We start from the raw sequence: 14,187 nt of genomic DNA on the forward strand, positions 1-14,187 counted from the left end.
CACTACGTGCTCCCTGCGAGCAGACTCCGGTGAAGACGGCCGAGAGGCTCCCTGTGGTTCAAGGCGCCATCTGAGAACAAGCCACTTTGGATGGGGCAACAGTTTAGAAATGGCACCATCCAAACTTACTCAAGGATTCATTAAGTTCCAGCAGGTTCCAAATGGTCTTTCTTCCACTAAAATGAACATTCTCCAGCCCCTTGTGTTGGCCCTGAGGCCAGGCTTAGTTTCAAGGGAATAAACGTGTGTGGCCACCACCAGCCCTGCATGGGGGCTTCCCGACAACTTGGGGTGAGGGCACGGGTCCTATGTCTGAACAAGGAGCAGCCTCAGCAGCCCAGTAGGATGCCCCCGGCCGCACGCAGGCAGGCACTGAGCCTCTGGGAAGCCAGTGGGCACACCTCCTGCTCCCTGGGGCCCAGCTGCAGGGGTCTCTCCTCCCAGCAGCTCCCCAGGACACAGCCCACCGCAGGCCCGGGCATCAGCCGCTCTCTGCTGGTGTAAAGGTTGGGGAGATAGTACCACCTCCAGAGCTGTGTCAGGATTGGGTCATGGGGACCAGCTGGCTGCAGGCGCACATCGTGAACACGTAACATGGTCTTGGGGTCCGCACACCTCGCTTACGAGAGTGGGGAAGTTCCTCCAGCAGCTCTGCTCCCTCCTGAACCGCACACCAGCATCACTGCAGCCTCCGGCCTGGCCTGGTCCAGGGCAGGCGGACGTGGCCTGGTTTGTAGAAGCGGAGAGGCTCGAATTCTGATTCTATGCTTTCCGGTCATGGACCCCTGGGCAAGTCACCTCCCTTCCTGACCCTGACACCCTTAGCACGGGTCTTGTCTAGGACCCTCGGGAGCACTGAAAGGTGACAGGTGAAGTCCCTGGGCCAGCGTGAGACAGGCTCTTGTGTCTGTTCCCTCCCCACAGCTCAATCCTTGTACGTTATTCATTATCCCACTTTGACATTTTTTAAAAATCACAAATCACTTTTGTTACCGCTTTTAGGATCTCTCCATCCAAATGGGGATCCCAGGTGGCCTGGCCTCCCCACCAGCACCTCGTGTCCATCACACAAGGGATCCAGAGGTGATCTGGGGACGGGCCATCTCTAGCCGGTCCTGGTCCTTACCCGATTCCTGGTCTCTGCAATGTCTCCTCAGCCCCGCCCCGGCCAGGGCCCCCACCATACTCTGCCTGCAGTGCAGCAGGGCCCCAGACCTGGTGACGGGAAAGCCAGCACACCTGGCCTGGCTCCCCACGCCGGGCTCAGCCCTGGCCCTTCCTCCAGCAGCCAGGCTCTCAGGGCCTGTGCCCTGGCCAGCAGTGGCTGTCACGTGGTGACCTTGGGACGAGCTGTTGAAGAGAGTGACCTCTCCTTTATTGCTGGCCTCCACTCCCCACGCGTTTGGGCTCACCTCCAGTGACAGCGAAACCCTTGGGCCAGGATGCAGGTAACCTGCACACTCAGGGCTCTGCTCACCAGACCTGCAAAGGCAAGGGCTGGGCCTGCCCAGCTGTCACACTGGGAAGCCGCGACCATGGCAGCACCGCTGAGCACCAACCAACACAAAATCAACATGGAGAGATGCGTACTCTGCTCTCCACTTAGGTTAATGATTCAGGTGCACGAGATGCAGGTGAGGCGCCCTTTACAAGCCGTGTTGGAGCACAGGGTGCTGGCGCACGCAACGCGGGGCACTCGAACCCAGGCCAAGATGGGTCCGCAGACTGTATTTCTGGTTTGGCCACAGGGTAGCTGAGCTTTGCTGTCAGTCTAGTAAAGAGGAAGGTGAAGAACACAGGCCACACTTCTACTGCAGAAACACGGGGAGAAATGGGCCGAAGGCCTCCAGTCAGCCCTGCGATCACAGAGCACAGAGCTGTGCGCCAGGGCGAGCAGATCGGGGAAGTGCTCAGAGCCAGGCTCCCGGAAGAGGAAGCCCGGGGGCCCCCCTCATGGACCCAAAACTTACCATCAAAATAGGGAGTGCTGCCCGCGAATCATGCTTTAAAGTAACAGCAAAACGTGAGCGTGTGTAGGACTGAAAGGAATTTAAGTAAAACATAATTTGGTTGAAACTGATGAAACCTTACAACCTCTGGCCAGACTCGGCACCTTCCCACCACCCCATGCTGAGCCTGGGACCCACCCTTGGCTGTGGGCACTTTCTGCCACCAATCCTCCAGCTGGGAAATCCAGGCCCAGGCGCAGGGCTCTCCCGTGCCACGGTCAGCAGCCCAGTGCACGGGCGGCCCGCCCTGACCGCCTCAAGCCGAAACTCACACTTTCAGTTTCCACCCAGTTTTGCATTTTGTGATACACCTTAACCAAGATTTGCAGATACAGTACTTCTAACAAGTTACTTCCAATTCAGCAGGTCGGTGGAGGTTCCCTCAGTTTGTCTGTGATGTTCCTACAGCAGTTTGTAAGCTGTAAGATACACCCATGTCCTCCCTTCATTTAAATGGGGGGGGGGGGCAACGACCCATCTTGCACCAAAGACAACTCCTACTCCCACATGATTGCATGTTACATGTGCACATGTTTTGCTGAAGATTTAAATTGTTGATTTTGTAATGACAAAATTACCATCATCTCAGAAATAACTGAAATATTTTCCTGCTGGACACATTCTATACTGATTATTTTTAAGAGCAAAGTTAAGAGACCATTTGTTTATTATAAAGTCAAATGATCATTTTCTGCAGGAATAAATGATAAAATCTTTTTCTGTCTTCTTTAACCTGAGTGTCACAGTAGTCCTTTGGTATCCGCAGAAGACGGGTTCCGGGATCCCCCACAGATTTCCATAGATGCTCAAGTCCTTCATATAAAATGCTGTATAGTATTTGCATATAACCCACGCACATCCTCCCATATACTTAATTTATTTTTAATTGTACAGTCAGTTACAATGTGTCAATTTCTGGTGCACTCCCATATACTTTAAAGTAATTTATATTACTTAGAATACCTAATACAATGTAAATGATATGTAAATAGTTGCTGGCACAGCAAGTTCAAGTCTTGCTTTTGGGAAGCTTCCGGAATCTTTTTGGAGTATTTTACGTCTGCAGTTGGTGGAACCCACAGGCACGGAGGGCTGACGGTGCGTAACTCCTGTCCTGTTACTGTAATTTTGAAGACTACAAAGATCTAGCACATTTGGATACGGCTGCAATATAACAGCACAGTGCTTGCTACTAAGACTTCTAAAAAGCATTCCTGCTTTTCCTGTGCTCCTGTGAGCACTCCTGGAAAAAGGCAGACTCGCTCAGGTTTCTCTGGAGATCACCTCCCTGCAGTGGCACATAAGGCCTCCTATGATCTGATTCCTGCCCACCAGGGACCAGATCTCCCCTCACACCACTCTGCACCAGGCTCATGCACCCCCTTAAGTTGCCACGCAGGCTTAGTCACAGTCTCCCTAACATGCCCAACTCTCCTTCCTGCCTCTCCTGCCACGCCACAACCCGGAATGTGCCAACTCGCCTTCACTTGCAGACCTCTGCTTACTCTTCACAACTAGGAGGTCCGGCACCTCTGCTACACAGCTCCCCCACCCCTCGCCCCGTCTTTCTGTGCCTAGCCGGGGAGCCTCCTGTCCTGTTCTGCTGTCGACAGAGCGGGCAATGGCCAGTACTCTGTCCTTTCTCACTTTGCTTTTTGGGACCATAAATCACAACCTGCACCCCAGGCCCTGGCAGCACCCGGCACAGGGCACAGGCTCAGTGCCTGGATGACCTCCCTGCTGCCTCCCCAGATCTGGAAACTTTTGGCCCTTTTGGCTGGAATCAGGGTGCCAGCTTTCCCACACGTGCTCCAAGCCTCTCACCCCCCCTCCCCATAAACCGTCCGTGACGTGCCCCGTCTCCCTGCGAGGCAGCGACCGCAGGCTGCTCCAGTGCGTCTCCGGCCCCTGGCCCCATGCCCGGCACCTGGCAGGTAGGCACTCAGCAAGCATTTGATGCGAGAACAACAGGCATGTAATTCCTTGGGAAAAATGACTGCAGCTGACATTTCATTGTTTCTAAAATACAATGATCTGAAACATGAGGAAATCTAGACTTCCCAATCCAAACAGAAGAGCTCTGCACAACAGTTTCTCAATTATTTTAGGCAAAATTCAGGAGATCTCTGACAGACTTCTGCCAGTTTACGTGTCTGACCTCTGGCACACTGCTTGTGAGCCTCGGAGGCCGAGTGAGGGTCCCCCAGCCCGGGTGGGTGCTCATGCCATGACTCCCAGGCATGGACACCATGTGCAGGTGTCGGGAGCTGTCTCCCATCCGACTCCCAGCCCGGGCCATGTGTCACCCTTCAAGCTTCCTCAGTCTCAGTCAGCAGGAAGTCCAGTCTTCAGCTGGATATTCTGTAAGGCCCAGCTGATGTTCTTTCACATTTGAAAAACTGGGATAAAACATACGCCGTGTAAAAGTCCTCATTCTAACCATCTCTAAGTGCTCAGGTCAGTGACACCAGGAGCACCCACACCACTGTGCGGCCACCACCACCATCCTCGTGGGACTATCATCTCACAAAACTGAAACTGTGCCCTTTAAGCATTCACACACACACACACCCCCACCCCCACATTCTACTCCCATCGCCATGGATCTGACTCCTTCAGGTCCCTCGTGTAAGTGGATCATATAGCATTTGTCCTGCATCTGGATTTAATGTCCCCGAGGGCCCAATCAGTCTTGGCCACTTACCACCCCCTCCTTCTTGGCACCTCCAGCCCTGTGGGCCCAACTGCCCTGCTCACTGGATGGTACTCCGGGGGAAGGGGAGGACACTGAGCCCAGTGCTCTCTGCACAGGACAGTTGCCCCCTGTAGCCTGAACACCCCTCCCCCAACACCAGGGGACACTGCAGGGGCTGAGCAGAGCCCTGCCCTCGGGGGCTGCACCTGATTCTTTGAAACAGCCCTTAAATGACGCAGGGTCGTGAATGAAGGAGTGGCAGGTGATCCTCATGAACCCAACAGGTACGCCTTAGGAATTCTGGCACAGAGGAAACTGAGGGCAGCAAGGTGCTGGGTCTGCTTCTACAGAACAGGAGCACCAATCTGGAGCCTTACCCGCAGGAGGCCCCAGGGTGTCCCACCCGAACAGGGGATCCTTAGGAAGGTGGCAAGCAAGCCTGAGCCACAGAGGTGCTTCCGTGCATTCACACACCTGCTGGAAGCCCACGTTAGCTGCATCGCGTAAAACGTAGCTCGACTTCACGACAGGTCACCTGCTAGCAACATCTGTGCCCACTCAGGGAGGGTGCAGGGGACCCACCTGTGCTCAAAGTCATGACTCCGCAAGAGCCCACCTGGGCAAGTGACGCCTGCGCGGGCGCACACACAGGATAACGAGGCGCTTTTCACTTCGGATGCAGCGTGCCCCTGCACCTCTCAGTTCTCCCCACAGACTGGTGCGGGGCGCTGCCCCGTGGGGTTCGAACGCGATCCGCAGTCAGTGGCACGGGAAGGCACACAGCTTTAGGGCCGGGGCACTGAGTCCCTGGAGGGCTGGGCTGTAACCTCTCACTCCCTGGGGGGGGAAAGGTCGCACCCGGATTTCAGAAAGGTGTTGACTGTGCGATGAGTCAGCGAGGCTGCTGGCAGGCTCAAGCTCCGCAGCTGCCCTCCTGGCCTCGACCATCAGGGAGTGGAGGGAAATGACCAGCACCTCAGGCACTTAAGCTGTGCTGCTTTCTTTAAGACAGGCTTTTAAAAGGGTAGGCTTTTCCCACAGGAAGAAAACGAGGGCTCCAAGTTCTGACAAATCACATCCTAGGGATTCTGACTCACATTAAGCCACGACAGAAAGTGGAAAAACTCTGCTTTGGAAAATTAAAAAACAAATGGACGTATACAAAATGAACAGTTTCACCAAGTTTCACCCTCCCTGAATGAGACAGCCAAGACCTCACCTTCCCCGTAAATAAACCTGCAGGCCCCTCCCCGCCCCCGGTCCCGGGGGCCGCGGCACCCCCGCCTTCGGCCAGCAGGAGAGAAGTCCACGTCTCTCACTGTGGGCTGAGGGGCCGCGGGGCACTCTTCTTCCTCTGACTTTCCTTTTCCCTCGAGGACACATCCTGAACCAAGAGGGAAACAATGGGGGTGAGTGGGGGGGTCTCTCTCCCAAGGGAAAAGGCTGTCTGGGAACAGACTGTGCCAGTGGGAGCCACCTGCCCAGGAGGGCGCCTGCCCTTTAGGGAGGTCTGCTCAGAGCTCTGGGCAGGCTGTTCCCAGCCTCTCCTTCACGAGGGACCTCACATTCCGCCTTGATCCTAACTCTGAGAGGCCAGATTCATCAGCTGCGCGTGAGTGCACACACGCATATAACACATGCACACAGACACGTGTGCAGCATGCAAACGATGGGCACCTACCTCCGGTGCCGGGCACGTGGCAGGAGTTGGTCTGCAGAAGCTTCCCGGCAGCCCCTCCTCTGCCCTCAGACCACTGGCCCTGCAGGAAGCAGGCACGGATGCTGCTACGCCTCGGCATGGCCTCAGGCTGCCAGCCCCTGCATGTCACACCCCACCCTCTTCCTTGTGCCCAAGCTTGCAGGTCTTACCAGAACACCCCCTTGGCACTAACAAAATAGCAATTTTTAGGAGCTACTCTGATTTTCCTCATTTGAATCTTTGACCCTGAAGCCTAAGAATGCACATAGTTTTAAAAGTCCCCGCTAGAAGCAGAAATGTTTGATGATGTGGAAATCTAGAATACAGCAAATGTGGCCTCTGGACAGGTGAGGAAGAGACGATGGTGATGCTTGAAGACACATGGGACCAGCCCCAAGTCGGCCAGGAACCTCCTGCAAAGTCAGAGCCAAGGGGGGTGCCCACCAGGATGATGCAGTGACGCCTGGAGAGAAACCCACAGGCTTTCTGCTTTGACCTGGAGCTGGGCTCTTTCTCTGCTCTGTGCTCTCTGCTGCTCCTGGGGACAGGGACAAGGCACGGGGCCACCAGTCTCGTGTGTCACATGTGTGGGAAAACCCTGGGAGCCGGGCGGGCACCGAGGTGAGCATGTCTGAATCTGCCCTGAAGGTACTTGAAATCTGGCGGGAAGCAGTGGGGACAACCTACAGGAACAGCTGACACGAATACGGTTCTCGGAGCCTCCCAAGTGTAGGGGACACGCACACACTGACCGCAGCAAGCCTGGCCCGAGGACAGGCTGCGGGTCATTGCATCGGAACTATCGCCACTGCAGAAGTGACAAGCATAACAGGTCACCCAGAGGACAGGGCTGGATGTTGAAGGGGCTCGGGGTGGGAGCGCAGGCCACGAGCAGGCGGGTCTGAACTCTTCCAAAGCACGAGCTCTGCGAGCCTTTGCAGAAAAAAAAGAGATGCTGGTACCCACAGAGATATAAGGCCGGCCACAAAGATGGATTCTCCAAGAGCCAACATTTGGTTAAGAGGTGGCCCCCTCCCAATTTCACCACGGCGTGGGGGCCCGGGCAGGGCAGGGCAGCTCTGTGCCACTGAATAATGCAAAAGAGAAACCAGAACCACACCCTGCGTCATCACCACAAAGACGAGTGTTACAGTTCACAGTGCGCTCCAGAGCCAGGCTCAGCAGAGTCCTGGGGCCCAGGGCGCAGAGGACGCTGAGCCTTGGGGGCCAAATGGCAGCCCACAGCCTCCTCTCTCCCAAACGGGTATGTTGCGGAGACACTGCACAGCCAGAGCACCTTGCAAGGAGCCCCAGGGAGGCCAGCCTGGAGGAAGGGCAGCAGACAGAGGGACCCTGAAGACCAGCTGGAGGCCAAGGGGCCCAGCCCTGTTGGAGACTACAGACAGCCTGCAGGGGGCCCTTCTTGGTGGGGGAGCTCGGTCTGAGTGCTTGCTGTCAACAGCCACTGAACCCCAGCACAGCCCAAGACGGGGGGCTGGGAGCGCAGGGGCTTCTTCACTCACATGTTCACGTCTTGACTGGTGCGCGCGCACACACAGCAGGATGGTCCCGGTTTAACAACGCTGGAAAATTGTCAAAGATGAACTGTCACACGCATGTTCTCAATTGGCTAGCTACTCCTGGGTGGAAAAACTTTCTAGTAATTTTTATGATGGCAGAGTTTGAACTGACTTACTTCTCAGTTTTCCATTTGCTGATTTTCCATGGGAACCTTTTCACTGGAGAATCAATCTTATGAACAAGAAAAGGGCAGGCTTGCTATTGTTTGATATTTCAAAACACAACCACTTTCTAATGTAAAGACGTGCTGAGACATTTACCAATACAAATGTGTTCCGTCTAAAGCACTTCTATGCCTTTTTCTAACATGAATATTTAGGTAATGAGGAAAATACAAATGACATTCCCAACTACAAAGGGGGAACGGTGCAGTCAAAAACAGTAACAGAGCACGTGTCATCAGTTACCCACTGCTGCCCAACAAGCCGTGCACCTCAGAGCGGCTCAGAACATCTATCACCTGACAGTTTCTATGGCCGGGAACCCAGGCCCGGCTCGGCGGGGTGGTCCCGCGTGGGATCTCTCCCAGGGCTGTGGTCATCTCGAGGCTCCGCACGGGGAAGGCAAGGCTCACCTGGCTGGTTGATGGGAGGATCTAGTTTCCCACAGGCTCCCAGACTGAGAGCCTCAGGTCCCCGCCAGCCAGGAGGGGAGGCCTCTCACAGTTTCTGGCCACGCTGAGTCTCTCCAAGAAGGCAGCTTGACTCATCAAAGTGTACAAGCCAAGAAGGCAAGAGAGAGCGCCTTCTGACCAGATGGAAGCCACAACTGTTTGTGACCTAGTCACGGAAGTGACACCCCTCTCTGTTGTCATAGTCTGTTGGTCACAAGAAACTACCGTAAGAGGAAGGGGTTATACGAGGCCATGAAAACAAGGTGGGGGGCACCACGGGGGCATCTCAGAGGCTGCTGACCACAGCACGCACTGCAGAGGTCTCTGGGGTCCCATCTATACTCACTCCTGACCCCTCTGTGTAATGGTGGTTTTATTTATTAGAAATAAAAATTCTAATAAATGATTTCATTAGGAAGGAAATATCTAAAAACCAATGCTCTAAGCTTGACATTAAGTAATAAGAAGAGCAAATTTAAACCAAAGTATGCAGAAGAGAAAAATGAACAGCACAAATCATGGAAAAAGAAACAGACAAGCAATAGAGAAATCAATGAAATAAAAAGCCACGTCTTTGAGATCAATACAATTGATAAATCTTTAACCAGACTGATGAGGAAATAAAGAGATGATACAAATCACCCATATCAGGACAGAAGGAGCGTCACTCCAGATCTCCCAGACATTACAAGCTACCAGAACTAAGTGAGCTTGGCAAGACTGAAGGATATGAGGTCAATTTACAGCAAAGATTTTTATATTTCTATATATAGTGGTTTACAATCAGAAGTTGAAGTTAAAACAGTACAATAGCTTAACAGAGTTGAACACTTGGGGATAAACTTAAAATACATGTGAGACCCATACACTAAAAATTTCAAAAAGAACCTAGGAAAAACTAAAGACCTAGATGTATACAGAAGGGAGACCATGTTCATGGACTGGAGGTCCCAACATCAAGCTGTCAATTCTCTCCAAATTCACCTGCAGATTCAGTACAATACCAGTAAACACCCAGCAGGCTTTTTTGATAGAACATGGTTAAGTTAATTCTAAAATCTATATGGAAATGTGAAAAGCCTAAAGCAGCCAAAACAAGTTTTTAAAGGTAGAATAAAGTTAGAGAGCCTGTATTTCCTAATTTCAAGATGTACTGTAAAGCACCGTAACGAAGGCTCTGTGGCACTGAGGATAAACAGATCAATGGCGCAGAATGAAGAGTCTAGAAATAGACTTGCGTATATGTGGCCAGTTGACTGTCAACAACGGTGCCATGGAATTCAATGGAAAGGACAGCCTTTTTACCAAGGGTGCTGGAAAAACTGGATTTCCACATGCCAAAGGAAGGAGGGACCCTCCAACTCGTACTGCACACAAAAATTAATAAAAAATGGATCACAGATCTAAATGTGAGAGTTAAAACTATAAAACATCTAGAAGAAAACATAAGAAAATCATTATGTCCTTGGGTCAGGCAAAGATTTTCTCAGTTAAAACAACAAGAATAAAATAAATTGATATACCAAATTTCATGTAAATGAAAAATTTTTGCTTTTAAGATACCGTTAAGAAAGGAAAACCACAGACTGGGGTAAAATGTTTACAAACATATCTAAAAAAAAAAAAAACGTTTGTATAAAGAACTTTTGCAGTTCATATGACAAACAACCTGTTTAAAGTATCAGCAAAAAATCTGCACACACACTTCATCTAAGAAGATAAACAAATGACCAATAAGCACATGAAAAGATACTCTGTGTTACTACTCATCAGGGAAATGCACATGTTGTCAAGGATGTGGGGAAACTGGCACTCACACAACAGTGGGGGGAACGGTCTGCTCTTCTAAGAGTGAACCTGCACTTACCATGTGACCCAGTGTCCCACTCCTGGGTCTCTACCCATGAGAAATGAGACACACATCCACAGAGACTTGCAGGTGAATGCTCAGAGCAGCTTTATTTAAAACAGCCCCCAAATGGAAACAGCCCAGATGTCCACCAGCTGATGAGTGAATCGAAAACAGGGGGTGTATTGGTTCAGCGGACCCCTAGTCAGCACAGCAGGATGGATGAATTGGCCACAGAGGCACCGCGCCAGGTAGGAACCAGACCACACACCGTGCGATTCTGCTCATACGAACTTCGGAAAGGGCTAAACTGTGACAGAGGCAGGCTGGCGGTGACCGAGGGCCGGCGTGGACTGACATGAGGGGACACGGGGGGCCTTGTAGGATGATGACAGTGTTCCTGGTCTTAACCATGGAGGTGGCTGCACAACTGTAGGCGTCTATCAAGCAATCTAACTGCCCCCTCGAGAGGGAGCACACTGCCTCCGCACCAGCTTTGACAGTCATTAGTACCCCAGACCCAGCGATGAGCACCGCACCCTGGGCGTGGCCGACAAGGCCCTCTGGCAAGGCCGGGCGCTCCGTCGCCCTGCGGCCCCTGAGAGGGCAACTACAGCACAGCCCCTCTCGGCATCTGGACAAATCTAAACCCCGTCTGAGAACTCCCGTTGCGTGCCGTTCCTCTCACCCACAGAAGCACCCCGTGCCCATGAGCCCTCTTCTCCTGCGGACCAGGAGCTGTGTGTGCGGTCCTTAGGGTCAGTGACAGGGACACTTTCATCCCCTCTGGAGCAGTCTGCCACAGCCACCTACTGTGACAACTCTCCCATTCGCCATCATCGTTTTCAGAAGTTTATCTGGAACACACGTACCTGTAACTTTCAAAAGCTACATTTAATGTGCGGCCTGTGTGTTATACAGTAAGGTGAGCAGTACATGTTATCCTGGATTATCTGAAATCAACACAAGTCTCACGTGATACATGAAGTACTTACAACCAACAGTGAAACGCAAGTCATGTGGAAACGAGACGCACAACCTGTAAAAGTGTGAAAACTCCCAGGAACCAGGACGAGGGTCTGAGCCGCAACACACAGGGCCGACCACAAAGGAACACGGAAACAGCAGCTCCCAGAGCGCTGCTTGTGCCGTCAGTGTGCCTCTCAGTCACCAGAGGTTGTGACCTCTGCGCGTGTCACCACAGCTGTGAGAGGTGGTCGAGAAGTTACGTAGCGGTACCCGATTCCAACCCTCACCTGGGCTTCGCCACAGCTGCCTCTATAATGACCTCAACCCACACACCCACGTCTTGCTCATCCCAGGGACAAAATGACGGTCTGCTGAAATTTAAGGCCGCTGGACTTTGCCCACCCTGGGGTATGGCCTCAGAGGTGGTCTCGGCTCCTGAGCTCACCAGGCCTCTCCGGGCTGGTGCCCTGAGAGGCCTTCCCAGCCCGCATCCCCGGAGGAAGCCGCATGGGAGGGATGCGGCCTGGCACAGGTGGGCACCTGGGGAAGGTGAGATGGTGGAATACAGAGACGAAAGGAGGGAACTCTCCAGAAGGTCCCGCACCTCACCTGGGCCGCTGGCCCTCTGGGACCTTGGGAAGCCTTCTCAGGCCTCACACGGTTTTAAAGATGAATGAAACATGCGGATGCCAACAGGAACACATGTTGAGACACAGCAACCTAAACACGGGGAGGGACACACAGGCTCCTTTGTGATGTGCTGGGTGACGAGGGGCGGGGTGGGCACGGGACCCCCTGTGACAGGAGATGGTCCGAGAATGAGTGGTGTGTCTGGACAGCTGCACAGCGTGACTTGGGCCCCAGGCCGCTGCCCCCACCAAAACCAGTGGGTCCCCACGCCCCCAACTGCTCGGCATCGCAGTGGGCCTTGGTGCGCGCTCTCGGAACAACAAGTATTTTATTATGTTTGGAGAAACAAACATTCCTACAACCGCCAAAATAGAGATTCTAAATACACCCTGCTCTGCGCACGCGGGCTTCTGAAACGCGCCGTGCTTTCCAGCAGCTGGGCCCTGACCCAGACCTTCCTTCTGGGGGCTGGGGTGGGGGGATAACTAGTTTGGTTTGTTTATTTTTTTAATGGCGGTGCTGCGGATTGAAGCCAGGACCTTGTGCGTGCTAAGCATGGGCTCCCCCACTGAGCTGTAGCCCCCTCCAGATCTCTCATTAAGTTGGAAAATCACAGATTTTAAAACCTTACACATTAGGGAAAATTAAACACCATGACCACATTTTTAGGACCTAAACCATCCCAAGTGGTAATTTGGAAGGGGTGCCCGTGTTTTCACATACCAGGCTCGGTATGCTGGCCTGAGTGTACCTCTGAGAATCCCAGTATTTCTGGGAATACCCATCATTCAGCCACCTGAAGTCCACAGTAGACTCAGATTTAAGTCAGCAATGAGAAGTAAAGAAAACAGCATTCTTCAGAGTTTTCTAATAGCCGGGCATTGTCCTCATAAGCATGGCCTCATACCTGACCAGGGGCTGGTCTGCGAGTGAATGAGGGGCAGGGAGGTTCCCAGGATGACATAGCTGGTGACCCCACGGCGGGCTGGGGCCCAGCAGACGGCACCTGGGGGGAGGTGGGCGCAGGTGGGTTAGAGCTTATCAATGCCGAACGCACTTGCCCCGATGCCCAACTGCCGCCTGGCCAAAACCTGTCAGTCCCTGTGAACACCCCAGGACCGGTTCCTGCCCTGTACCCAGTGAAAACAGGAGGAAATGGATCGGAAGAGGCTGAAGGGAGAGAAGATGGAGACACCTATCCCCAGGGCCCTGGAGGATGCCCAGCCCAGCTGCCGCCGTCCCCGCGTGGGGCTCCCTGGGCAGCACTTACCGATCTGCAGCAGGATGGGCGTGACCAGCGCCGTCTCCATGGCATAGCAGAACTCCCGGCCGAACATCACCGCCCCGTGCATCACCCACAGGCGCACGGGGATGCGGTCTATGGACCCTTCGCTGACGGTCTCATCCCGCGTCTCGGCCTCCGTGCCTCTGGGTTTCTGCTGGTCTGGCAGGGGCACCGGTAACTCCTGAACTTGCATAGACTCTGAGTCGGCATTCTGTGGGGCCATTTTCATCACCACCGAAAAAATATATATATATTTACTCTAGCTATATAAATAATACTATCATATATCTTTAAGGATAAATTAAGATGCCTTCTCTTTCTGCTTCAGCTGTGCTCCTCTGGCAAGTAACACTTATATTCCTCCTTGCACAAACAGGTGTCTTGAAACCTCTCACAATCAGATGAGACACGCAGCGAAGAGATGACTTTTGGTTGACGGCACATATGGCTTGCTGGTTTACTGTGAGTTAGAGTTAAAAATCCATAATTGCCATTCAGTTAATACCAGTTTCATCATCATTACTGAAGAGGTGCTGACGCTCCTTTCCTTGCTACAGAGGGGTGGGAAGGTGACACACACAGGCGGTCCGCCGTCGCTCCCCATCGAGTGACTGGTGGGTCTGCAAGAGAGGAGAAGCCCCGCCCATCAGACGGCGCCTGCTGGCCTCCCAGCCCCCACCTGCGGGCGCCCGTGCGGCTGATCCCTGGCCACTCAGGAAACCACGGACCTCTGTTCTCTGGTGCTTACCCGGGGTTGTCTGTGGAGAAAACAAAACTCAGTGTCTAGAGAAAGCATGTTTTCTTGTGTGGAACCAATCCGGGGGCTAAGGGGGACAGACAGAGATGGGACAGCAAAG

General features: G+C 53.1%; 1 protein-coding gene across 3 annotated transcripts in view; it reads right to left on the minus strand.

Moving 5' to 3' along the window:
* Positions 1 to 14,187, minus strand: part of SLC45A4 (solute carrier family 45 member 4) — a 70,194-nt gene that overhangs the window by 16,142 nt on the left and 39,865 nt on the right. For all 3 annotated transcript variants that reach the window (XM_074353179.1, XM_074353178.1, XM_074353180.1), the window contains exon 2: positions 13,316 to 13,950. In XM_074353179.1, coding sequence (XP_074209280.1) covers positions 13,316 to 13,559 — 244 coding nt within the window. In that variant the 5' untranslated portion in view covers positions 13,560 to 13,950. The remainder of the gene's footprint in view (positions 1 to 13,315; positions 13,951 to 14,187) is intronic.

This window comes from Camelus bactrianus, chromosome 25 (assembly GCF_048773025.1).
Source record: "Camelus bactrianus isolate YW-2024 breed Bactrian camel chromosome 25, ASM4877302v1, whole genome shotgun sequence".
Taxonomy (NCBI): Eukaryota; Metazoa; Chordata; class Mammalia; order Artiodactyla; family Camelidae; genus Camelus; species Camelus bactrianus.